Below are 26,431 nucleotides of genomic sequence, written 5' to 3' on the forward strand. Positions count from 1 at the left end.
CACTACTATTTGTTTGTGAATGGGAGCGCCATATTGTAGACTGACCAAATAACGCAGTGAGTTGTTGTTTGTTTCAAAATGCTGCTATTACCGCCCAGTAATATTTTCTCCACAAATAGTTAGTTGTTCATAATTCCATCACTAGCCATGGAAAACTGAATAGAAGAGAAAATGTGGTATAACTACATTTCAGTTGTCTTGTCAGTGTTGTTTTATTTGGAGACAATAATAATAACTGGCACAATAGACTATGACACCATTCTTTTTTCTTCAAGTCCATTTTCAAAAAGATTTCAAGGTTGAGAGATTTTTGTAACTCTCTTGTCCTCCTCTTTCCCCCCGTGGGTACCTACAGGAAGAGCTGAAGGTTTGGAACATTTCATTTTACACAAATACCCTTTTCCCCCTCGGTCACCATCTGGCTTTGCTACCCCCCCCCCCCACACTGGCTCTTCTTCTTCAGACTGTCCATGGACACCTTCACGCCCTCCTAAAGCACCCACAAACTACCCCGACCCATTGAACCACTACTCCTTCTCTGAATGCCATCTAGGGTTACAAAATTCGGCCAACTTCCAACTGGGGTTGCTGTATAAAACCTGGGAATTTTACAACCCTAATGGCCACTGCTTCTGGCCTGCTTACAGCACCTGAAACATCCTGTCTCCTTGGAGTCGGATGCCAGGTCCAGCTCACCAGCCCACAATCTCCTGGCCTGGCCAGTCCTCTCTCTGTCTTTCTCTGTCTCCCTGACCTGTCCCCTCTGCAAAGATCCATGCTGCTCCAGACCAGCAGCAACTGCAGCCTTGTCTTTGTGATAATGTCCTACCCATCTCAGTAGAAATAGGTAGAACCTGACTGGGTACCAGCAACTGCAGACAACTGTAGCCTTTGAAAATCTTCTACCTACTTTATACTGTAGAACTTGACTTGACTTTATAACCTCACCTCGACGCCGGGTTTGTTGACCCAGTTGGACAGACAGTGACATCCTTAACGCCTGTATTAAATTCTGCACCTGATGGGAGAATTCTATGTATCCCAGTCAGTCCCCATACAGTGTTAAGTGCTTCTGCCTCTATTCCATCCCTAGGACCACCCGAGAGCTGAGTACGAGCTCTGCGTTATGCAGAAGTCCCTGAAGAAAGAACACAAGACACAGAAGGTACTGATTGCTTATTCCTGGGTTTTCACTGTCATCCAACTTCTTCTGTAAATTGATTTGCAGTCTCTTCTTGACTCCTGATGTTTGGAAAAGTGTTTGCCTCTTACATAATGATTAATCCTCTCCTGTGGTAGATTGATGTGACACTCGTACCACACAGGTCTTTAAAAGACTACAGTGAGATTGTATGTCTTATAACAGTTTTTACGCCTTTACATGACTAGCGTGTGTTTTGTCTTGTCTTCTTTTACCTCTTTGTCTTGTGGTTTGTTGTGTTTGTGTCTTTTGACTGTATGAAGCCTACAGAGATAGCAGAAGAACCAACAAACAAATGGAAGCAAACAGTTCAATCTGCCATGGCTGGGCTTAAACTGGTACATTTAGTGTCCTCGCCTCCTCCCACACCTATCCCACACACACTCTGTACTATTCTGTCCAACACAAGCCCAATCCCAGTCATCTCATACATAGACTTCGGTTGGTTCCCAGACAACACATGCACACACACACGCACACGCGCACACACACGCGCACACACACACACACACACACACACACACACACACACACACACACACACACACACACACACACACACACACACACACTTTATATTAATTGAAATGGGCCAAATGGAGGTGTGTGTGGACTACTCACACACCTCCGTTTGGCCTATTTCAATGAATTGGGAGAAACTGTTCTTTTGTCTGTAAATCATGTTGATTGATGATTGCACATTTTCACAACAATTCCCAAGTAAAGTACAAATAGCGTTTAAGGGTTACAGTAAGATGTGACTTGACATCTCTGTCCATTTGACCTAAACAGCCCCCTCACTAAGACCCCCCCACCCCCCACACACACGCGCACACATACACTCTCTCTCTCTCTCTCTCTCTCTCTCACACACACACAAATGACCATGTACACACACACACACACACACACACACACACACACACACACACACACACACACACACACACACACACACACACACACACACACACACACACACACTCACACTCACACTCACACGCACATGCACACCCTGTCACTGTCTGTCAGAACCAGTGCACTTTCTTCTTTCTTGACTTTCTTGTTCTTTTATTTGTTGTTGTTCTTTTCTGTGTAACTTGAGTCTGAATTCTCCATAGCGATAGTGCTTGGATCTCCATAGTGATAGTGCTTGGCTCTCCATAGTGATAGTGCTTGGATCTCCATTGTGATAGAGCCTGGTGCTTGGTGCATGTTGAAAATGTTCTGGTAATGAGATTGAGACTGTATGGTTTGTTTTCTTGTACTTCCATGGACAGCATGTTACCCTGTTCTGTTCCAAAATGGCTGCTGGAAGGTGCTGACCTCTTCATTGACTTGGCTCCGTCGAAAATGGCACCCCATTCCATATACTGTGCACTACTTTTGACCGATGCCGTAGGGCTTGTTACAGGGCTCTGGTCGAAAATAGTGCACTACTGTATGTAGGGAGTAAGGTGCCATTTTAGACACAGTCATGTTCTGCCTGAGATTTGCTGCATAGAGAATGGAACGATGAGAACGATGAATGACTAAATGCTTGAAATATAGTGAATAAACTGTTGGAACACTGTCGTCTTGACTTCCAGGCTTGAATAATTCAGTATGAAACGTTTATTTCGGTGTAATGGTTTGTCAGCATCAAAACACCAGCTTTTCTCCTCTCTCCTCTCCTCCTCCATCGCTGTTTGGATTCTTCTGCTGTGATATTTTCCACATGCAAACAGTAACAGTACAGTTGGCTAGACCTCTATAGATCTTAATATTTTTCTCCCCTCTTTTAGACTGAGAAAGAAAAGCTGACCTGCAGAGACCGGTTACCAGCGTACATGACCAACATAGTCATGATGCTTCTGATGGTGAGTCCAACCCATTTAGCAAAGCACAACTGCCAAGAGGTATTTAAGATTGAACCACATGCATTGCACAGACTTCTAATACTGTACATTGTTCATAAAAAAAACGTGTGCTTCAACAATGACATCATTTTTAATATTGAATAGCTCCCTGTGTGTTTATTCTATAGACTTACCGTTTCTTGTAGTGGCTGCAACTCAATCCCCTCTTTCCGACGATATAACGTTTGCGCCTATTCCATAACATGGGGCTTTGTGAAAGTGGTATTTTTCTACATATGCGAGGATCCAGACAAGAAAATCGTCACAAACTCGTCTGTAAAACCTGAACCGTTTTGAGCTACAAACTAATATGTCACCGCCATCTACAGATGAGGCTCTCATGAACAAGTCAGTGTTGGTGGTTTGGCTCTACGACATCCAAAAACTTTACGGCAGTCGTCTGAACTCTCTGTTGCGGATGTCCTCATTTCAAAGAGGTTTTCTCACAAAACAGACTCTCCAGACCGAAACGTTGGAGCTACAAACTAATATGTCACCAATATCGAAAGGGGAGACTCTCACAAAGGTGTCGGCTTCAGGGGAGTGGTCTGAAGGTAACACAGTACCGGGCTATAAAAATGGCAAAAAGTGTATAGGGGGTCAAATGTGCCACGAATAACGTGAGTAAACATGGGTCGAAACATTCTTTTCCTACGTTTTCTTATATCTCTCAGATATGGGACAGACACTTTGAAACCTTATTCCTTATGATTTATTTTCTGAATGTCTGTTTTGCCATGCACAAATGTGTTATTCAATGTGTTTCTATGGGCTACAGCAGTAAAGGTCCATTTTTCATCAAATAGTTTGTATGTATATATTTTTATACCTACAGTGGTCCTAAAATTCTAAATCAAATGGATAAATTTGGAATTTTATTACCATCTTAAAACAATTCCATACGTTAGCTTAGTAGATATTTTGATCTAAGGGCTTAGACCTACAATTCCTAAACTGTGTAACAGATGATACTGTATCTAAGCGTTTGACGGCACGCTGGAAAAGATTCTCAAAACCAAACCTACTAGTACTGACCTTGTCGGGAGGCCTTATCCCTGTCACCTCTTTCCAGATCGGGGTGACCTTTGCTATAGTGTTCGGGGTCATCCTCTACCGGATCTCCATCACGGCAGCCCTGCACATGAGCAACAACCCCACGACGCGATCCAACGTCCGTCTGATGGTAAAAACCACTGCCGCAATCATCAACCTAGTGGTCATTCTGATCCTGGACGAGGTCTACGGAGCCGTCGCCCGCTGGCTCACTGTCCTCGGTACGTCTGACAACTTGTATAGAAGTAGGGCATGCACATCCAGTAACTAGCAAGTACAGTACATGGTATACAAAATCAGGTCATGGAAGAAAGATTCCCTATCTTTGCATGTCCTCGGGATGTCAGCCTGACAACCTAATTCCAATACTGTAATAATAACACATGCAGATAGCACATTTAATGTGCTTTTAAAGAAAGCTATCAACAAGGCATTTTGGGTTCTATTTATCAGTGTCCTAGGTCAGTCTGACAACTTGTTTGAACAATTCCTCGGGCAAGACCCATTTACAGAAAGTAAAGTGTGCATTTTGAATTGACAGTCCGCCTACTTCCCTATTAGCTGTGTCACCACTAGCAAGGATATCTGTTGGCCGTTTCTAACAACATGCCAATGTACTGCATCACTGTGCTACCTACTTTTCCAACTGAATATAGCTACAAAATGTATTTGCACCTAAGTGACAACAAACGTACCGTCATTTGGTGTACTGAATGATCTAAATCGATCAAATGTATTTATAAAGCCCTTTTTACATCAGCAGATGTCACAAAGTGCTTATACAGAAACCCTCTAACACTCCTCTTTCTCTATAGGCCTAGATCCGATCCTACTATTCTCTTTCGAGTCAAGTCTCGAGCGGCAATGGCCTTCTAAGTTATTCATTAACGTCTGTACGTCTCCTGTCTGTTTTCTCAGAGGTCCCAAAGACAGACAAGAGCTTTGAGGAGAGGTTGATATTCAAAACGTTCATCCTAAAGTTTGTGAATGCCTTTACTCCCATCATATACATAGCATTCTTCAGAGGCAGGTGAGTCCCCGCAGCTTCTTTCTCTACTCTCAATTGTTCTGTATGAGCTTGTTATGTGATGTGATGTGATGTGATGCAATGTGATGTTATGCAATGCTTTTCTGCTATGCTATCTTATGTCATGTCATGTTGTGCTATTTTAATGACACAGTCTATGTCAGTAAGAGGTCGTAGAGTTTCTCTCAGTGTTGCCTCTCCCGACTTCCTTCCTCATGTCTCCTCATACAGGCTTGTTGGACGACCTGGAAGTTATCTGTATGTGTTTGAGTCGTACCGCATGGAAGAGGTTAAACACTTTTTTACTATAAACCCTCCTCTTAGTCTCTGAGAAAACTCTGCATCATGAACATTAATTTAGAGAGTTTTATTAAAGATGTATTCCATTATTTGCCATGTTAAACAGGTATATTTCATTTTCATACGTTTTATCATATTGCATAGTGAAGTATAATGTTATTAAGAGCAGATGGCTACGAATTAAACACTGTTAGTTAACCTAGGAACAGAAATTAGGAGTTCACATATTCAAAATAAATCTGTATAATTCAAGTGCTGCTCTCTTGAAGCTGTCAATCAAAACGCTAAAAACAGTGTTAGGCTGGGATTCAATCAAACATAGATAAACGACCACGATTGTCTCTCTTGAGCCGATACGCAGCGTTTACAGTGAACTTCGATCTCTTTGAATGTCAGGGAAATTGCCTTTTGCTGTGAGGAAGTCGTAAATCTGGGTTGGTTTGAATCCCATCTTTTATCATGTTAGTCTGTCTGTAATGGAAGTGTGTTACAGTACAGAAGTGTTTAACTAGTGTTTTTTTCTCTGCAGTGTGCTCATGGAGGATGTCTGATGGAGTTGTGTATTCAGCTCAGTATCACCATGTTGGGAAAGCAACTCATCCAGAACAATTTATTTGAAATCGGCATCCCGTGAGTACACACACAAGCGCACACGCCAGCCTCATCACACACACTACAAAACAAAGTCTGCATATCTGACTTGCCTAGTTAAATAAAGGTTAAATAAATTATATAAATAAATATCAAGGATGCAAATGCCAGGCCCATAAGTAGTTTTCTATGCGGATCTGATCCGAAATCATGACTGTGTTCCTGTCCCTGTCCCTCCACTGTGACTATGTTTCTGTGCCACTGCCTGCCTTTGGCTCTGACTGTAACTGTGTCCCTGTCTGTAACTGTATCCCTGTCTGTAACTGTATCCCTGTCTGTAACTGTGTCCCTGTCTGTAACGGTGTCCCTGTCTGTAACTGTGTCCCTGTCTGTAACTGTGTCCCTGTCTGTAACGGTGTCCCTGTCTGTAACGGTGTCCCTGTCTGTGACTGTGTCCCTGTCTGTAACTGTGTCCCTGTCTGTAACTGTGTCCCTGTCTGTAACGGTGTCCCTGACTGTAACTGTGTCCCTGTCTGTAACGGTGTCCCTGTCTGTGACTCTGTCCCTGTCTGTGACTCTGTCCCTGTCTGTAACTGTGTCCCTGTCTGTAACTGTGTCCCTGACTGTAACTGTGTCCCTGTCTGTAACGGTGTCCCTGCCTGTGACTGTGTCCCTGTCTGTAACTGTGTCCCTGTCTGTAACTGTGTCCCTGTCTGTAACGGTGTCCCTGTCTGTAACTGTATCCCTGTCTGTAACGGTGTCCCTGTCTGTAACTGTGTCCCTGTCTGTAACTGTATCCCTGTCTGTAACTGTATCCCTGTCTGTAACTGTGTCCCTGTCTGTAACTGTATCCCTGTCTGTAACTGTGTCCCTGTCTGTAACGGTGTCCCTGTCTGTAACTGTGTCCCTGTCTGTAACTGTGTCCCTGTCTGTGACTGTGTCCCTGTCTGTAACGGTGTCCCTGACTGTAACGGTGTCCCTGTCTGTGACTGTGTCCCTGTCTGTAACTGTGTCCCTGTCTGTAACGGTGTCCCTGTCTGTGACTGTGTCCCTGTCTGTGACTGTGTCCCTGTCTGTGACTGTGTCCCTGTCTGTGACTGTGTCCCTGTCTGTAACTGTGTCCCTGTCTGTGACTGTGTCCCTGTCTGTAACTGTGTCCCTGACTGTAACTGTGTCCCTGTCTGTAACTGTGTCCCTGTCTGTAACTGTGTCCCTGTCTGTGACTGTGTCGCTGTCTGCAACTGCCCTATATGCTGTATGGCGTCTTATGATTGTGTTCCTTTGTGTGCAGGAAGCTGAAGAAGTTGATAAGGTACATCAAGTCTAAGAGAAGGACCTTCCAGGAAGAGGAGAGGGAGAAGAAGTTACAGCGCTATGAGACAGACCACTTCCTAGAGCCCTTCGCAGGCCTCACACCAGAGTACATGGAGATGAGTGAGTCTCTCTCTGTGTGTGCATGTGTGTGGACGTGCGTACGAGTGTGCGTGCTTGCGAGCGTGCGTGCGTGCGTGTGTATATGTGTGCGTTTGTTGAACCCTCTGACACTGCTGGAGCTCCCTGTGAGACCTTCGGTAGCTGGACCAATCAGTCAGACAGACCCTATTCTCAATGATTTGTTTTGAATATAGCATGTAGCCTTTAACTACATTCAATGCCATGCAAATCTTAATCTGGATATGCTTGTCTTGTCTACATTGTCCAGTTTATTTCAAAATCCTCTTCTTTCTCTGCTTGTTTTCTCCATTTTTCATGCACCTTGGTTTGAAAGCAAGGTAACAACAGCATTTCTGATTCTCCTTTATGTTCCAATTGAGTTGTGAGGGAACTGTTGCCTGACCTCTAGGTGTGAGGTAACCAAACCCATTCTGCTGCTGCACTGTAAACCCGGTACATGTTTTTAGTATGGCAGATATTTCACACTACACACCTCTGCTATGGCAATTTGAGTGGGCATTAGTCCGAAATAGCTGTACTGTACTGTGAAGAAAGTTCCATTCCCATGTTGAATTTTATCACATACAAGTGGTACACTCTTAGAAGTTTTTTTTTTTTTTCGGTTGTCCCCATAGAACTGTTTTTGGTTCCAGGTAGAACCCTTTTTGGTTCCAGGTAGAACTAGTTTGGGTTTCATGTAGAACCCTCTGGGGAAAGGGTTCTATATAGAACCCAATAGGGTTATACCTGGTACCAAAAGGGTTCTATCTGGAACCAAAAAGGGTTTTTCAGATGGTTATCCTAAGGGGACAGCCGGAGAACCCTTTCATGTTCTAGATAGCACCCTTTTTTCTAAGAGTGTAGGACAATATCACTGTAATGCTTTAATACATGTTATCCTCAAAGGTGATAACATGTGAAGGAACACTGGTAGCACAATCCACAAGCTGGTTAGTTGGCACCTTCGTTCAAAGACAAGTGTCACAGCAGGTGGAAGAAGGCTATTTTATTTAGACTATTTTGCAGTCGCATGACAGATCACATAGCACCTGGATAGGTGTTTAACAAATCAGCTAACCACATCATATGATCTAGCAATCTGATGCCCGGGTGCCCGACTGAGCAGTCGATGACATGCCACACAGCCATTGGTTGATGCGTGCAGTGTGACTGCAGTGTATTCACCCTGGAACACTGTCATGTCAACAGGAAGTGGCACAGTAAAAGTTGTGGAAACTGTGAGGACTGGGGTCTCTACTGAGTAAACTCAGGGTTTATTTCTGTTGGCCAGAGGACCAGTGAGACCCTGTGATGAATAAAACAAATAGCCTTGTTTTTGTTGTTATGGAGATCTTTAGATGTAACCCCTGTCGTGAGAGAATTCTGATAGGCCTTCATGTTGGTTTAGAAACGATGGTCAATTAATTGCATCAAACAAGCAAAGCATTTTAGTCTGTCACTGTACTGATTTTGGCTCCAGCTTCAAACCGGCAGATGTGAATAGATTGATTAAAGAATTAGATGGAGATGGCTTTTATTTTGTATTGACTTGAATGCTGATGAAACCTCAGGTGGCTGGCTTTAGCAAATGTCAAAGATAGACGCAATTAATGGATGAGAGACCCACAGGCCTTTTTCCTCAGCTAGATAATTAGAGCCCATGTCTTTTGATGAGCTAGTAGAAGATATTTATGACTTAAATATTTAACAGGGTATTGGATAATGTGTTGCAAAGGCTGTATGGGAAAAAAAAGATTTGGGGGTATGATCTCAAGTTTTTTTTTATTATTCAAATTCTGTATTTGTGTTTACTACTATTGTAAAGTAACATTGAGTGAGTAGAATATAGAGTATTTAAGACAACAACATAATTTTTCCTGCACTGTAAGTATGGACATTTTAGAGTAATTTACAATACTCAAAAAAAGCAATGTTCAAGTTTCAAGTTTTTAATGTCACGTGCACAAGTGCAGTGAAATGTCTTTCTTTCAAGTTCTAAACCTAAAAATGCAGAAATCAATAACAATGTAATACAAAAAATGACATAAAGTAAAACAAAAACGCACAAGAAAGTAAGTAAGCAAACTATATACAGGGTCAGCCAGTTCCAGTACCATATTTGCAGTAGAGGGATACTGGAGGCATACTGGAGTGATAGAGGTCAATATGTATATGGGTAAGGTGACTAGGCATCCGGATATATGATAAAGAGAGAGCAGCAGCGTATATGATGGTTGTATGTGAGTGGGTGTGCGTGTGTGTGTGTAGAGTCACTTGTACAGTGCCTTCGGAAAGTATTCAGACCCCTTGACTTTTTCAACATTTTGTTAGGTTACGGTCTTATTCTAAAATGGATTAAATAGGTTTTTTCCCTCATCAATCTACACACAATACCCCATAATAACAAAGCAAAAACAGTTGTTAGAAATGTTTGCTAATTTATAAAAAAAAAAAAAGTATTCAGACCCTTTGCTCAGTACTTTGTTGAAGCACATTTGGCAGTGATTACAGCCTTGAGTCTTCTTGGGTATGACGCTACAAGCTTGGCACACCTATATTTGGTGAATTTCTCCCATTCTTCTCTTCAGATCCTCTCAAGCTTTGTCAGGTTGGATGGGGAGCGTTGCTGCACAGCTATTTTCAGGTATCTCCAGAGATCTTCGATAGGGTTCAGGTCCGGGCTCTGGCTGGGCCAGTCAAGGACATTCAGAGACTTGTCCCGAAGTCACTCCTGCGTTGTCTTGGCTGTGTGCTAGGGTCATTGTCCCATCTCCACAGAGGAACTCTAGAGCTCTGTCAGAGTGACCATCGGGTTCTTGGTCACCTCCCTGACCAAGGACCTTTATCCCCAGATTGCTCAATTTGGCTGGGCGGCCAGCTCTAGGAAGAATCTTGGTGGTTCCAAAGTTCTTCCTTTTATGAAGGATGGAGACCACTGTGTTCTTGGGGACCTTTAATGCTGCAGAATTTTTGTGATAACCTTCCCCAGATCTGTGCCTCCACACAATCCTATATCAGAGCTCTACGGACAATTCCTTCGACCTCATGGCTTGGTTTTTGCTCTGACATGCACTGTCAACTGTGGGACCTTATATAGACAGTTGTGTGCCTTTCCAAATCATGTCCAATCAATAGAATTTACCACAGGTGGACTCCAATCAAGTTGTAGAACCATCTCAAGGATGATCAATGTAAACAGGATGCACCTGAGCACAATTTCGAGTCTCATAGCAAAGGGTCTGAATATAAGGAATACATAAGGAATACTTATGTAAATAAGGTATTTCTGTTTTTGATTTTTAATACATTTGCAAAAATGTCTAACAACCTGTTTTTGCTTTGTCATTATGGGGTATTGTGTAAAGAATGCTGAGGATAAAAAATATATATATTTTAGAATAAGGCTATAATGTAACAAAATGTGGAAAAAGTCAAGTGTTTTCAATACTTTCCGAATGCCCTCGATGCTCAAGTTCATTGAGTGAAACAAGAAGATCTGCAGCAGCAAGATACAGTATCAGAAGAAACATACTTCCTCTTCGTGTGGGAGTTAGACGAAAATTGTTTTTATTCATCCTGGAAACCCGTTACCGTTTTATAATTGAATTGCTCCTAAGCCAAGCACATAACTAATTGAATGAATTACTTCCTTCCTCTGTACCAAACCTACACCCTAGGCCTTCTCCTCCACGACAGACAGCAGTGTTTTATGCAGATCCTCCTGTTGGCACACACCTCTGCCAGACCCTCCATCAGGCTCTTTTCACCGTGATGTGTCGTTTGTCTTCTGTCCCGTAGTTTAGTCAACATGGCCCTGGTCCTGTGGTCATCATCTTGCTTTGCCTGTCTTCTCTCTCTTTCTCAAGTGTCTCGATTGCTCCATCTTTCTCTCTATCTCTCTCTCAAGTGTCTCGATTGCTCCATCTTTCTCTCTATATCTCTCAACTGTCTCGATGCTCCATCTCTCTCTCTGTCTTTCTCTCTTTCACGATCTACAGATGTAGGATCTTATTTTGAGAACCCTGTAGCAGGAGAACTTTCCTGCAATACAGGAAATGTAAAATGTGTAGTGTATTTGAGGTTTACAAAGGCTTCTGAAGTTTGTAATTTCTGTTTAGAAATTTCAGACTTGATTTTCCCTTTACAGAAAAATGTTTCAACCCTTACAAAAAATGCCCATTAATTATAATCTACATAATGATTAACATTTCTTGTTGCTGCAGGATTATTTTCCTGCTGTAGCAAACCTGGTTCAAATTAAGATCCCACATCTGTATCTCTCAGATTATCATATATTTGCAATCTAAAAGGTTTGTTAAGACAGCTCTTAAGACATACATTGTTTGTTCTCTGTCTGCTCTCTGTACTCTTGAGAATGTCTTAAACAACAGAAGACCCCAGTTACGGGGCTTTTTAACTTACGTCATTCTCAGAAGAGGCAGTGACTCTCACTTAATGCCTGGTGAGTAGGTCTATTCTCAGAGAGTTTAAGACTTAACTTAATTTTCATGGCATCGCATATATTTCACGCTCCCACATCATGGGTATTATGGGATTATAAGAGGAATGTTCTTATCCAATGTTCCTAACCTGCAGCCTATTAGTCCAAACCTTCACCAGGCACACCCAAGTTCCACACATTTATTATAGGAGTTGCTGCACCTTGTGGTGTTAGATTTCCCCTAGCATGGCTTTTGAAGAGCACCTGCTTCTCAAACACAACTGAGAACTGTGTGTGTGTGTGTGTGTGTGGCTAGAGAGAGAGAGAACATTTAACAGTGAAAACACTACAATTAGCAAAACACCCTGCATGATTGAACGCAAAACCTGTCTGAAGTGTTTTTCAATGTACCCTTGCTGTGTGGATCAAAGAGTACTAGGGGTACTACTGAGGTTGTGGTGTACTGAGGTTGTGGAGTACTAGGGGTACAGGGGTAGTACTGGGGTTATGAGAGTGACATTCTGGGCTTGGCCATGCGTTGGCTCCATGTCAGTAGAGATTACAGCCTGGGTCTTTGGTACGATCAGCTTTCCTCTGGCCTGCGTCCCTGTCTGCCCCCTCCCAGGTCCCCATTCCTTTTCCATCCCCTCACTGTCTCTTCTCCATGGTAACTGCCTCTCCCTGCCCCACACCTTCTCCTCCCCCTCCCATGTCCATGCCCCTTCCTTCACCATATCCTCTCCCTGCCTGCCCCCTCCCTATGTCTCCTCTCTCTGCAAGACCCATGAAGAGTCTCCCTGTTCTGTTCTCTCTAGTCTGGTCCGCTCCCATAATTATTTTCAGCTGCTTCAATAAGTTAACCACAGGAGGATGATGTTGCTTTGAATTACCTAAAGGTCAAAGTTGTTACTACGTAACAAATATTCTTATTTAATTTATTTATACATTTGCAAGGGTCATTGAAGTGTTTCTTGTTGTCCTACATGTGATGAGGGAAGAAACCTTTAACATGAGCATGCTTCAGTGCTAGCTGCAGTGTGATGTGAGGTTCAGATAATCTCTTTTGATTGATTTGTTTAGTCTTGTTGAGTGATCAGGGCCTGTATTCATAGGATGTCTCTCTACAGTGCCTCCAGAAAGTGTTCATACCCCTTGACTTACAGCCTGTCACAAGCGTCGTATTGATGAGACCAAGGCGCAGCGTGTAGAGTGCTCATTCTTACTTATTTATTTTATTAAGAGAACACTTAAACAAAGAAAAAAAAAAACGACAGCAAACAGTTCTGTAAGGTTCACAGACTATACGGAAAACAACCACCCACAAAACCCAAAGAAAAACAGGTTTCCAATCAGAGACAATGAAAAACACCTGCCTCTGATTGGAAACCATACTCGGCCAAACATGGAAAATGAAACATAGAAAGAGAAAACTAGAACCAAAATCCCCTAGAACCAAAACCCCCAAAACAAACCCCCCCTGCCACGCCCTGACCATTCTACTATGGCAAAATACCCTTTTTACTGGTCAGGACGTGACACAGCCTGAATTCAACATTTATTAAATATCATTTTTTTCACCCTACACACATCTACACACAATACCCCATAATGACAAAGTAAAAAAAACATGTTTTTAGAAATGTTAGAAAATGTATTGAAAATGAAATACATAAATATTTAATTTACATAAGCATTCACAATACAGTCAATACATGTTAGAATAACCTTTGGCAGTGATTACAGCTGAGAGTCTTTCTGGGTCTCCAAGAGCTTTGCATCTGGATTCTATAATATTTTCACATTGTTATTTTAAAAATTCTTCAAGCTCTGTCAAATTGGTTGTTGATCATGCCAATTTAAGTCAAAATTATAACTAGGCCACTCAGGAACGTTCAATGTCATCTTGGTACTGTAAGCAACTCCGGTGTGTTGTGTTTTAGGTTATTGTCCTGATAAAAGGTGAATTTGTCTCTAAGTCTCTGTTGGAAAGCAGACTGAACCAGGGTTTCCTTTAGGATTTTGCCTTTTCTTAGCTCTATTCTGTTTATTTAAATAAAATAAAAACTCCCTAATCCTTGCTGATGACAAGCATACTCATAACATGATGCAGCCACCATCGTACTTCAAAATATGAAGAGTGGTTGTCAGTGATGTGTTGTTTTGGATTGGCTCCAAACACAAGGCTTTGTATTCAGGACATTTTTTGCAGTTTTACTTTATTGCCTTGTTGGAAACAGGATGCATGTTTTGGAAGATTTGTATTCTATACAGGTTTACTTCTTTTCACGCTGTCAATTAGGTTAGTATTGTGGAGTAACTAAAATACTGTTGATCCATCCTCAGTTTTCTCCTATCAAAGCCATTAAACTGAGTAACTGTTTTAAAGTCACCATTGGCCTCATGGTGAAATACCTGAGCGGTTTCCTTCCTCTGCGGCAACTGAGTTGCATCTTTGTAACATCTTTGTTGTGACTGGGTGTATTGATACACCATCCAAAGCGTAATTAGTAACTTCACCACGCTCAAAGGGATATACAATGTGTGCTTTTTCTTTACCCATCTACCAATAGGTGCCATTCTTTGCAAGGCGTTGGAAAATCTCCTTGGTCTTTGTGGTTGAATCTGTGTTTGAAGTTCACTGCTCGACTGAGGGACCTTACAGATAATTGTGTGTGTGTGGTGTACAGAGATATGATGTAGTCATTCAAAAATGATGTTAAAACACTACTATTGCACATGGAGTGAGTCCATGCAACTGATTATGTGATTTGTTAAGGACATATTTACTCCTCGACTTGTTTGGGCTTTCCATAACAAAGTGGTTGAATACCTAAGGACTCAAGACATTTCAGCTTTTAATATTTTAACATAATTCCACTTTAACATTATAGGGTGTTGTGTGTAGGCCAGTGACACAAAATCTCAATTGAATCCATTTTAAATTCAGGCTGTAACACAACAAAATGTGGAAGAAGTCAAGGAGTGTGAGTACTTTCTGAAGGCAATGTATATCTGTGTCCTTGCAGTAATCCAGTTTGGGTTTGTGACCCTGTTCGTGGCGTCGTTTCCGCTGGCCCCACTGTTCGCCCTGCTCAACAACATCATCGAGATACGCCTGGATGCCAAGAAGTTTGTGGCTGAGCTCAGGAGGCCGGTCGCTGCGAGGGCAAAAGACATTGGTGGGTTTACAGTTCAAACTCTGTCTGCACATAGGTCATTTTTAATTACACTACTATATTGATTCCTTTCACAGTAATAAACATAATATTGAAGTCACTCCAATACAAGTGATTTACAAAGAAGAAAAAAACACTGATTATCTTTGGGATTCTTCGGGCCCTTGAGTTTTTCCTTACCACGTGACCAGGGCTCTAAAGTGCGACCAATTTGGTATGCGATATTTTGCTCTGCGACCTGTAGTTTTCATTTGGGATTATCATTTTTAAATAATAATAGTTGGATTTATAAGTCTTCGCAGTACTGTTGTTTCACAAGCGCAGTTTCGGTAGTGTCATGCTTGCAGCATTACTACAGCGAAAACTTATTATTTCTAGCCCAAACAGTTCAAAGGATCTTGCCCATATTATACCGCCGCAAAAACAAATAATCCTTTTTTTTACATTCATAAACCATGTTGTGGGCTGTTCTTAAACTATTTGCGGGCTGTTAACCATTTGTTTTACACATTTTTCAGTCATGTATGATACCTCATTAACTAGCTAGCTAGCTAAGAGCCTGATAACTTTACCAGTATATCCAAACATTTGGGGGCACAGAAAGAAAGGAAAATGGATAGCTTCTTCAGGAGATCAATTATTATAGGAATGAATGAATGACAGATTTATAGCACACCATCACAAACTTGACGCTCTTGAGTGTTAATGTTAAGTGGATGACCATATAAAACATAGCTTTATGCTTTAAACTGTTAGAATGCTCAGATTCTTTGCTTTTTTATTGTATTTATAATTTATCAATGATTTGTATGCACTTTTTGCACTAGTATGCACTGCTATAGTAAATAGTATGAAAAAATAGTACATTGCTGATTTCATTTTACAATTGTTTTTAATTGATTACAGAGTTTAATAGTGACATATACAGGGTTGCAGATGTAATTACAGGGTACAGTGAAATGATTGTGCTCCTAGCTCCAACAATGCAGGACAATGTTAAATAAAACAATACAAATATAATAAAAATAGGTCATAATAAACATAGAAATAATAATATATACATATTAACAACTGTGGCAATGATAAATATCCATTGGGGTGGTTGCAGGGTAAATGTCCGGGGGGGGGGGGGGGGGGGCAGGAGAGGGACAGGGAGAGTAGGTACTGTAGCTGATTAGTGGTGGCTATTCAGCAGCCTGATGGTCTTGGGGTAGAAGCTATTAGCCAGTCTTACAGTTTTTGCCATGATGCTACTCTACTGCCCACATCTGAGTGATGGAAATGGGGAGAACAGGCCATGGCTCAGGTGGCTGGGGTCCCTGATGGTCTTCTTGGGCTTCCTGATACACCTGGTGTTATAGGTGTCCTGGAGGGCAGGCAGTGTTCCCCGAAAGGTACTTTTTGCTGAGCGTACCACCCTCTGTAGCTCCTTGGGGTTCGCGGCAGTGGAGTTGCCGTACCAGGCTGTGATTCAGCCCGACAGTATGCTCTCGATGGTGCTCTGGTAGAACATTGTCAGGGCCGGGAGACAGGCCGAATTTCTTCAGCTTCCTGAGGTTGAAAAGGCGCTGTCGTGCCTTCTTCACCACGGTGTCATGTGGTTTGACCATTTCAGCTCCTCGGAGATGAGTACGCCGAGAACCTTTACATTTTTGACTGTCTCCACGGCGACACCATTGATGTGGATGGGGGTGTGCCCAGACTGGTTCCTCCTGAAGTCCACAATCAGCTCCTTTGTTTTCCTGACGTTGAGGGAGAGGTTGTAGACCTGGCACCACGCCGTCAGAGTGCCTACCTCCTCCCTGTAGGCCGTCTCGTTATTGTTGGTATTTGGGCCTACTACTATCGTGTCATCAGCGAATTGTGTGAGGCCACGCAGTTGTGGGTATACAGGGTGTACAGGATGGAACTAAGGATGCACCGTTGTTGGGCCATCATGTTGAGAATCAGTGTCGAGGAGGTAATATTAGCTACCTTCACCACCCAGGGGGCGGCCCATCAGGAAGTCCAGGACCCAGTTGCATAGGGAGGAATTCAATCCCAGGGCTGTGAGGTTTGTGGTGAGCTTAGAGGCCACTGTGGTATGGAAGGCTGAGCTGTAGACGATGAACAGCATCCTCACATATGCGTTCCTTTTGTCCAGGTAGGTGAGGGCAGTGTGCAGTGCCAATGGCGATTGCATGGTACGTGGATCTGTCAGGGCGGTAGGCGAATTTCGTATGCTATGATCAACCTACTCATGAAACATGGGGGAATAGGGCTTGAAACATTTCATCTACATATAATCTACATATACTCACGATCAAGTTTGAAGTTGCCATGATATAAGATTTCAGCTGCCTTAATACTGTAATAATTTTGTATTTAATCAGCGGTCAGGGAAAATCAGACTTATTTTGTGGTGCACTGCTCTTCATCATTGCTGTCTCTAGCCCTGTGAACGAGTTGATTTGTCTTTTTGTGATGAAGACAAAGTGGTTTTGTATCTTGCAATTGTGTTAGTATTTTTATTATTTGCTATTCAATATAAATTGATGTGTGTTTGTCATAGAACGATGGGACTGTTTCCTATCGCTGCAGTAGACGCTCAGCTTTACAGCACTGTGCAGCCTGTGTACATGTAACGTACCGTTTCGTCACAAATTGACAGACAGTCCAATTAGCAAATGATCATTAAGGCGGGACTCCCGAGCCTCCAATGGCTGTGGATATGTAACCCGATACACCATAGTCATTCAAGGCCAAGTGTTTTGAAGTAGGGAAGCTGGGCTTTTAGCCAGAACTGCCGTGAAGCCATTTATAAGCAAATTACCTTGATATTCCTTGATAAAACAATTAAATTATAACGAAAATCCCCCCCAAAATGGGGGTATTCATATTTAAGATTAACCCAAAGAGAATGATTGTTGAGGAATGGAACCCAATGAATGGAACCCTTTGTGATTAACTGCCTTAATTAACAAATATTTTTGTTATAAGATTGTAATATCAATTACCATCATGTGATTCTGCTTCTCTGATTCTAGGTATATGGTACAACCTTCTCCGAGGTGTGGCTAAAGTGGCCGTCATCATAAACGTAAGTCATTCCTGTAATCCCTGCAAAACATAATAGTGACCAAATGATAAAACCTTTTTTCTTTCTGACTTTAACATATACTGTTTTGATTGTTTTGAATGTTCTGCCAAAGGTACTATTTTTTATTCCATCTTATCCATTCCACAACCCCCTCAACAATAACAAGTCTGCACTTAAAACTAGAACATACTTCATTGGAGCTCAGCCCTGGTCCACACAACATTTACTGGGAATTTATGTCACCACTTTTGGGGGGTTACTTGTAAAAGCTCATAATAAGGCTTTTAAATGCCTGCCCCTCTGTGCAGAGAAGACCATACTTGGTCAGAAAGAGAGCTAGCTTGGTTATAAATTCTACACCAGGCTCTCACTTCACTTCCAAAGGGATCACAATCGTCATGGCAATGGCGAGTTGAGATCCAGATCTGGGTTATTTATGACATTCAATCAAGATGGAAGGGAGGGATTTCCTCACCTCCATTCTCTTATTGATAATGTTTTCAACAGTACAGGATGTCAATGTGTTTATACTTTAAGGCCTTGGATACACTATAGGTTTATGTGCTGACAAATCGCAGAACCCAGAATCAAATATCACGTGGGTACTGGCCAGCTTCTCAGGTTAGGGTTAGGGTTAGGGCTAACATTTATGTTAACAGTCAGTCACCAAAGACTATGTGCTGACAGGCAGATAGTTGCAGACGAAACAGCAAGATGGCACCGACAGACATGGCAGCTCTGCTTCTAGCAATTAAGCAACTTTGCAGTATTTCGTTTTTTTTGTGTTATTTCTTACACTATTAGCCCAGAACGTTTTTTTTGTGTTATTACATACAGCCGGAAATAACTATCGGATATCAGAGCGACGGTAACTCACCAGCACTACGACCAGGAATACAACTTCCCGAATTGGATCCTTTGTTTGGACACCCCATTGCAACTGAAATTATCCCAGATGCTGCTCCAAGATGCTGCCGGCGGAGAAGAGGTATTCGGAGTGGACTTCTAGTCCGACTCAGGAGGCGGGCAAACCATCCACCACTTCCGAGTATATTACTTGTTAATGTTCAGTCTCTGGAGAATAAAGTAGATCCTCGCTCAGGCGTGAGGATCTCCTTCCAGAGAGACATCAAGGACTGTAACATACTCTGTTTCACGGAATCATGTTGAGAATCAAACTGATAACCTGGCTCTCTCTGGATATACTGTCCTCGTCCATTCAACCAGCTGGGTTCTCAGTACATCGCGCTGACAGAAATTCTGGTGCCTCCAACTCAATCATCAAGTTTGCCGATGACACAACAGTAGTAGGCTTGATTACTAACAATGACGAGACAGCCTACTGGGAGGAGGTGAGGGCCCTGGCAGAGTCGTGCCAGGAAAATAACCTCTCCCTCAATGTCAACAAAACGAAGGAGCATGGACTTCAGGAAAAAGCAGAAGGAGCACGCTCTTATCCACATTGACGAGACCTCAGTGAAGGTGGAAAGCGGACATTTCTGGGGGGAATGGCCTTAGCCCTCACCCTCCGATCCAACCGGTCCCAGACGTGCTCAATGGGATTGAGATCCGGGCACTTCGCTGGCCATGGCAGAACACTGGCATTCCTGTGTGCAGGAAATCATGCACAGAACGAGCAGTATCGCTGGTGGCATTGACATACTGGAGGGTCATGTCAAGATGAGCCTGCAGGAAGGGTACCACATGAGGGATGAGGATGTCTTCCCTGTAATGCACAGCGTTGAGATTGCCTGCAATGACAACATGCTCAGTCCGATGATGCTGTGACACACCGCCCCAGACCATGACGGACCCTCCACCTCCAAATCAATCCCGCTCCAGAGTACAGGCCTCAGTGTAACACTCATTCCTTCAACGATAAACGTGAATCCGACCATCACCCCTGGTCAGACAAAACCGCGACTTGTCAGTTAAGAGCACTTTTTGACAGTCCTGTCTTGTCCAGCGACGGTGTGTTTGTTCCCATAGGCAACGTTGTTGCTGGTGATGTCTGGTGAGGACCTGCCTTACAACAGGCCTACAAGCCCTCAGTCCAGCCTCTCTCAGCCTATTGCGGACAGTCTGAGCACTGATGGAGGGATTGTGCATTCCTGGTGTAACTCGGACAGTTGTTGTTGGCATCCTGTACCTGTCCCGCAGGTATGATGTTCGGATGTACTGATCCTGTGCAGGTGTTGTTGCACGTGGTCTGCCACTGCGAGGATGATCAGCTGTCCGTCCTGTCTCCCTGTAGCGCTGTCTTAGGCGTCTCACAGTACGGACATTGCAATTTATTGCCCTGGCCACATCTGCAGTCCTCATGCCTCCTTGCAGCATGCCTAAGGCATGTTCACGCAGATGAGCAGGGATGCAGGGCATCTTTCTTTTAGTGTTTTTCAGAGTCAGTAGAAAGGTCTCTTAAGTGTCCTAAGTTTTCATAACTGTGACCTTAATTGTCTACTGTCTGTAAGCTGTTAGTGTCTTAACGACCGTTCCACAGGTGCATGTTCATTAATTGTTTATGGTTCATTGAACAAGCATGAGAAACCGTGTTTTAACCCTTTACGATGAAGATCTGTGAAGTTATTTGGATTTTTACGAATTATCTTTGAAAGACAGGGTCCTGAAAAAGGGACTTTTCTTTTTTTGCTGAGTTTATCATAAGGCCATCAGAATGTTAAATAGCAATCACCAGGTTACTCTACCCTGCACCTTAGAGGCTGCTGCCCTATATACATAGACATGTATAATCACTGGTCACTTTAATAATGTTTTCATACTGCTTTACTCATTTCATATGTATATGCTGTATTATGGTATTCTATTCTACTGTATTTTAGTCAATGCCACTCCGACTCCTAATATTTATATATTTCTTAATTCCATTATTTAACTTTTAGATTGTTGTGAATTGTTAGATATTACTGCACTGTTGGTGCTAGGAACACAAGCATTTCGCTACACCCACAATAACATGTGCTAAATATGTGTATGTGACCAATAAAATGTGATTCAATTTTTGTAGATGGTATAAAGCACACACTTTGCTGAAGTTGACCCCTATATTCAACCAATGCAGCATTACTAGAGCCCGACCGATAAAGCCGTTGACCGGTATTAATTGCCGATATTTGCCTTTAACAGAAACATTTGTGTCTTTACTCCACAGATAACGCACAAATATTATATACAGTACAAGTGAAATGTTTGGACACACCTACTCATTCAAAGGTTTTTCTTGATTTTTTGCTATTTTCTACTTTGCAGAATAGTAGTGTAGTAGACATCAAAACTATGAAATAACACACATGGAATCATTTTGTAACCAAAAAAAGTCTTAAATAAATCCAAATATATTTTAGATTTTAGATTCTTCAAAGTAGCCACCCTTTGCGTTGATGACAGCTTTGCACACTCTTGGCATTCTCTCAACCAGCTTCACCTTGTCACGGATCCCTCCGGAACTTTCATTATGCACACCTGGCCCCTATTGATTAGTAATTGTATAAGTGTGCCCTTTGTTCACCATTGTCCTGTCAATTATTGTTACAATGTCTGTTGGTTCGTGTGAGTACCTGTGCTATGTTGTTTTGGCTTTCGTGCCACATATATTATGCAGATGATTACGGTTCTCGTCCCGTGTGATAATCATTGTGCGATTGTGTATTTAGTCAAGGAACTCCTCGCTCTTTTGTTTTGGTTTATACCCTGTGTTTTATATATCTATTGTTTGGTCTTCGACCCGTGCCTTTACACGGCACGCTGTAATTTGGGAAATAAAAATCCCTATTACGCATTCCTGCGCCTGTCTCCCAACCCATTTATACCAACGTGACACACCTAGAATGCTTTTCCAACAGTTTTGAAGTAGTTCCCACATATGCTGAGCACCTGTTGGCTGCATTTCCTTCACTCTGCGGTCCAACTCATCCCAAACCATCTCATTTGTGTTGGGATCGGGTGATTGTGGAGGCCAGGTCATCTGATGCAGCACTCCATCACTCTCCTTCTTGGTCAAAGAACCACACACGTGGAGGTCATCAGTTCACCTACTCTGCGTCTCACAAAGACACGGCGGTTGGAACCAAAAATCTCAAATTTGGACTCATCAGACCAAAGGACACATTTCCACCGGTCTAATGTCCAGAGCTCATGTTTCTTGGCCCAAGCAAGTACTTTATTCTTATTGGTGTGATTTAATAGTGGTTTCTTTGCAGAAATTTGACCATGAAGGCCTGATTCATGCAGTCTCCTCTGAAAAGTTGATGTTGAGATGTGAATTTATTTGGGATGCAATTTCTTAACTCTAATGAACTTATCCTTTGCAGCAGAGGTAACTCTGGGTCTTCCTTTCCTGTGGCGGTCCTCATGAGAGCCAGTTTCATCATAGCGCTTGATGGGTTTTGTGACTGCACTTGAAGAAAGTTTTCCAGATTGACTGACATTCATGTCCTAAAGTAATGATGGACTGTTGTTTCTCTTTGCTTAGTTGAGCTGTTCTTGACATAATATGGACTTGGTCTTTTACCAAATAGGGCTATCTTCTGCATACCACCCATACCTTGTCACAACACAACTGATTGGCTCAAAGGGTGGCTACTTTGAAGAATCTCAAATATAAAATATATTTGGAGTTGTTTAACACTTTTCTGGTTACTACATGATTCCATATGTGTTATTTCATAGTTTTGATGTCTTCACTATCATTCTAAAATGTAGAAAATAGGTGTGTCCAAACCTTTGACTGGTACTGTACATAGAATAAACAAATACGTCTGCTCATTTGCGGTAATTTTTTGGTTATGTTCAATTGTTGCCTGAAGAGGGCGCTCTACCAGCAGCTCATTGAACATCATTCAGCCTTAGGTTACAATGTGAGAGAGAGTAGGCATGGTGGTTTGACGGTGGGTATCTTGTCACAGCCAGCATATGTGAATAAAAAATTAAAAAACGTTCAAATGTGAAGAAGCGACGTGTGACATACGCCTAGTTTCTTGAAATGGGTCACATTTGTTACATCCTTACATGTCTTCAGGTGCTTTCTCATTGATCACTGTCTGTCTCTCTCCAGGCGTTTGTGATCTCCTTCACGTCAGACTTCATCCCAAGGCTAGTCTACCAGTACATGTACAGCCCAGATGGCTCCATGCACGGGTTTGTCAACCACACCATGTCCTATTTTAACGTCTCAGACTTCCAGGATGGTAAAGAACCTATGGACCCTCATCATCTGGGTTACCAGGTGGAGATGTGTAGGTGAGATAACGCACAGCACTGGGTCAACAACTTATATTTTTGTGATAAGTAATTACAGTGTAATGACCATGTAATGTCTTAATTTTCTGTCATGCGTAAAAATACATAGTTGTTGCGGTGTAGTCTGTTCCATGGACTTTTGCTATCTTTTTATTTATTTTTCCTTTATTTAACTTGGTTACTAGTCCAACGCTCTAACCACTAGGCTACCCTGCTTTAGTCTTTGTAATCAGTTGACTCTTGACTCTAGGTATAAAGACTACAGGGAGCCCCCATGGTCCAACACGCCCTATGTGGTCTCTAAAGAGTTCTGGGCGGTCCTGGCAGCCCGACTGGCCTTCGTCATAGTCTTTCAGGTGAGTGGAGGAGAAGTCTCTTTGTAGTTGGTAACACACTTGTCTGCTTGCACTACTATATGCCTCCCCACCAGAGACTGGAGTTCAATCCCTGTTTCCACCCTCCCTTCCTACTGTGTCTTCCCCCTTCATCTCAACTTCTGAACCGTCTAAATATAACATGAAAAATAAAAAAGAATGCAGTTGCTGGAAGTGTACAGTTAGTGCCAGATTTTACAGCTACAGTGTATGTATATGAGGGATTCAAAGACTTTGCTTTGTGAGGGGGGCCAAATAAAACCACACCCATGGGCCACCAGTTGGGGAACCCTGGTATACAGTATACTTCCTGTTTCCTGCTGGTTGATCAATGACATGCTATCTCTCCACTCCCTGTAGAATGTGGTGATGCTGATGAGTGACTTAGTGGACTGACTGTATATGGATTTTCTATATTGATGTCATTAGTGCGTCAATAGAAAATATATTAGCTAACACACTTACAATTATTTGGGAAAACAAAGTGAATATTTGTTAGACAAAATATATTTAAAAAGTTTCTCTCTCTTCCCTACCTGTAGAACGTGGTGATGCTGATGAGTGACATTGTGGACTGGTTGATCCCAGACATCCCTAAAGACATCAGCCTTCAGATCCACAAGGAGAAGATCCTGATGGTGGAGCTGTTCATGAAGGAGGAACAGGGCAAGATGCAGTTCATAGACAGCATGACTCCTTGTGACGGCAAGGAGCGCAACAACCACGCCCCTGTAGCTCGCTCGCGCTCCATCCCACACACATACAGTCACACACACGCCAACAACTTCTAGCAGCTACTGTAAGGTGTAGCTTCGCTAGCTAAGCCAAGGGTTACTACTCTCTGTGTCTTTATCCTTGTCCAGACATTCCATAGAAAGGGAGAAGTGTTCCCTTCAAGACGTTGTTGAGGCCCGAACTACGAGAAACAGAAACAGTCCCAGTGCACAATGCCTTTCTGTCAAACCATCCAGTGAATAACTAACTAGCTAACTGCCAACCAGTTAACTAACTGCCAAACAGTGGGGTCATGGTTTTGAGGTTGATCTTATATGTGGCGGACCATATACCATACTCAGAGCAGCCAGAGAAGAGAGAAAATGTTTGTTTAAAATTTTCTTTACATGCTTTACATTACAGAATATCTGGCATCCAAGGTATTTCTATGTTTGCCTCTTTATAAACAGGATGTAGATTATACATAATCCTTTACTCTTATGACTCAACCATATCCATGTTGGAACCCTGCAAATAACCACTCTCATAAACGCTAAACTTTGCTACACAACATTAATTAACAATATTTTTCTTTACCTAGATTTTTTTATTGTATTTTTAACTAAAAAACTAACTTGGATATCTTGAAATGTATGTGTGTAGATCAAATAATATAATCTTAAATGGGTGACAGGTTTTGTATGTCTTTGATTCAAAGATCTCAAATGTTTTTAGCTACCAAGCACACAGTTGAGCATGGTTGATACATCACCTGGTTGTGGGCTCCCATGCTATCATATAGCAAAAGCAGTTAGTAGAGTATTTTATTGCATTACAGTACACAAGTAAAATAGCACTGTATGATGACTAGATGCTGCTAAACATAGTAAAATACTTTGAATGACTTTAGTTCAGAACATACAGCTTAGCAGTGTTGTAAGAATGCACCCCTGCTATATGGCATGTACAGTTCAGGCAAATCTTTCTCTGTCACAATACATTCATTAAACTATGTGACTTCTACGCTTCAAAGCCAATCAGGATATTATTTTGCATATGGAGTAATAATAATGGAACCTTTCAATTGTACTTAAAATTGTATATTGTTTACACTTACTTCTGTCTACTGGATATACTAAGAAATATAATATTTCTCATTCTTTACTTGCCTTTCTTCAGAGGACAAGGACACTTTGATCCTTTTATATGTCAAACTAATGTCTTCATACAAAATGAGAATAATTTCATAGCAGCATATTTTACTGTATTGATACCGACAATGTTGTAAATGTATAGGTTATCTGCCTATTCTTTTTTGATGTGATGTTGAATAAATAATGCATTAAATTGAATGTAAACAACAATGTGGTATGGCTATTGAGTGCTGTCATGTTCTTAGGCTTGGAAGAGAAATGTATTCCAAAAAGGATTGTGGCCTTTACAGTAACTTAGAGTTCAAAAATAGAGTATCGGTATCAAATGCAATAGAATCTCTTTGATCCTAGTTTGTTCAAACAGTTTTTTTTATTCAACATTCAACATTCGAATACACAACACGGCCAAAAGTATGTGGACACCTGCTCATTGAACATCTCATTCCAAAGTCAAGGGCATTAATATGGAGTTGGTCCCCCCTTTACTGCTATAACAGCTTCCACTATTCTGGGAAGGCGTTCCACTAGATGTTGGAACATTGCTGTGGGGACTTGCTTCCATTCCGCCACAAGAGATTAGTAAGGTCGGGCACTGATGTTTGACGATTAGGCCTGGCTCGCAGTCGGTGTTCTAATTCATCCCAAAAGTGTTCGATGGGATTGAGGTCAGGGCTTTGTGCAGACAAGTCAAGTTCTTCCACACTGATCTCGACAAACCATTTCTGTATGGACC

The 26,431-nt window shown here is 42.1% G+C and overlaps 1 protein-coding gene across 7 annotated transcripts in view; it reads left to right on the top strand.

Moving 5' to 3' along the window:
* LOC115152354 (anoctamin-1) overlaps positions 1–25,908 on the top strand; it is a 68,528-nt gene extending 42,620 nt beyond the window's left edge. For 2 of the 7 annotated variants that reach the window (XM_029697132.1, XM_029697131.1), the window contains 14 exons: positions 356–367; positions 1,094–1,165; positions 1,465–1,539; positions 2,986–3,060; positions 4,172–4,373; positions 5,071–5,182; positions 5,411–5,468; positions 6,009–6,109; positions 7,362–7,504; positions 14,972–15,124; positions 18,148–18,200; positions 23,272–23,456; positions 23,707–23,812; positions 24,373–25,908. In XM_029697132.1, coding sequence (XP_029552992.1) covers positions 356–367; positions 1,094–1,165; positions 1,465–1,539; positions 2,986–3,060; positions 4,172–4,373; positions 5,071–5,182; positions 5,411–5,468; positions 6,009–6,109; positions 7,362–7,504; positions 14,972–15,124; positions 18,148–18,200; positions 23,272–23,456; positions 23,707–23,812; positions 24,373–24,621 — 1,596 coding nt within the window. In that variant the 3' untranslated portion in view covers positions 24,622–25,908. The remainder of the gene's footprint in view (positions 1–355; positions 368–1,093; positions 1,166–1,464; positions 1,540–2,985; positions 3,061–4,171; positions 4,374–5,070; positions 5,183–5,410; positions 5,469–6,008; positions 6,110–7,361; positions 7,505–14,971; positions 15,125–18,147; positions 18,201–23,271; positions 23,457–23,706; positions 23,813–24,372) is intronic. The other 5 variants (XM_029697135.1, XM_029697134.1, XM_029697138.1 and 2 more) reach the window with 3 other exon arrangements.
* The last annotated feature ends 523 nt before the right edge of the window (positions 25,909–26,431 follow it).

Source organism: Salmo trutta, chromosome 17 (genome assembly GCF_901001165.1).
Source record: "Salmo trutta chromosome 17, fSalTru1.1, whole genome shotgun sequence".
Taxonomy (NCBI): Eukaryota; Metazoa; Chordata; class Actinopteri; order Salmoniformes; family Salmonidae; genus Salmo; species Salmo trutta.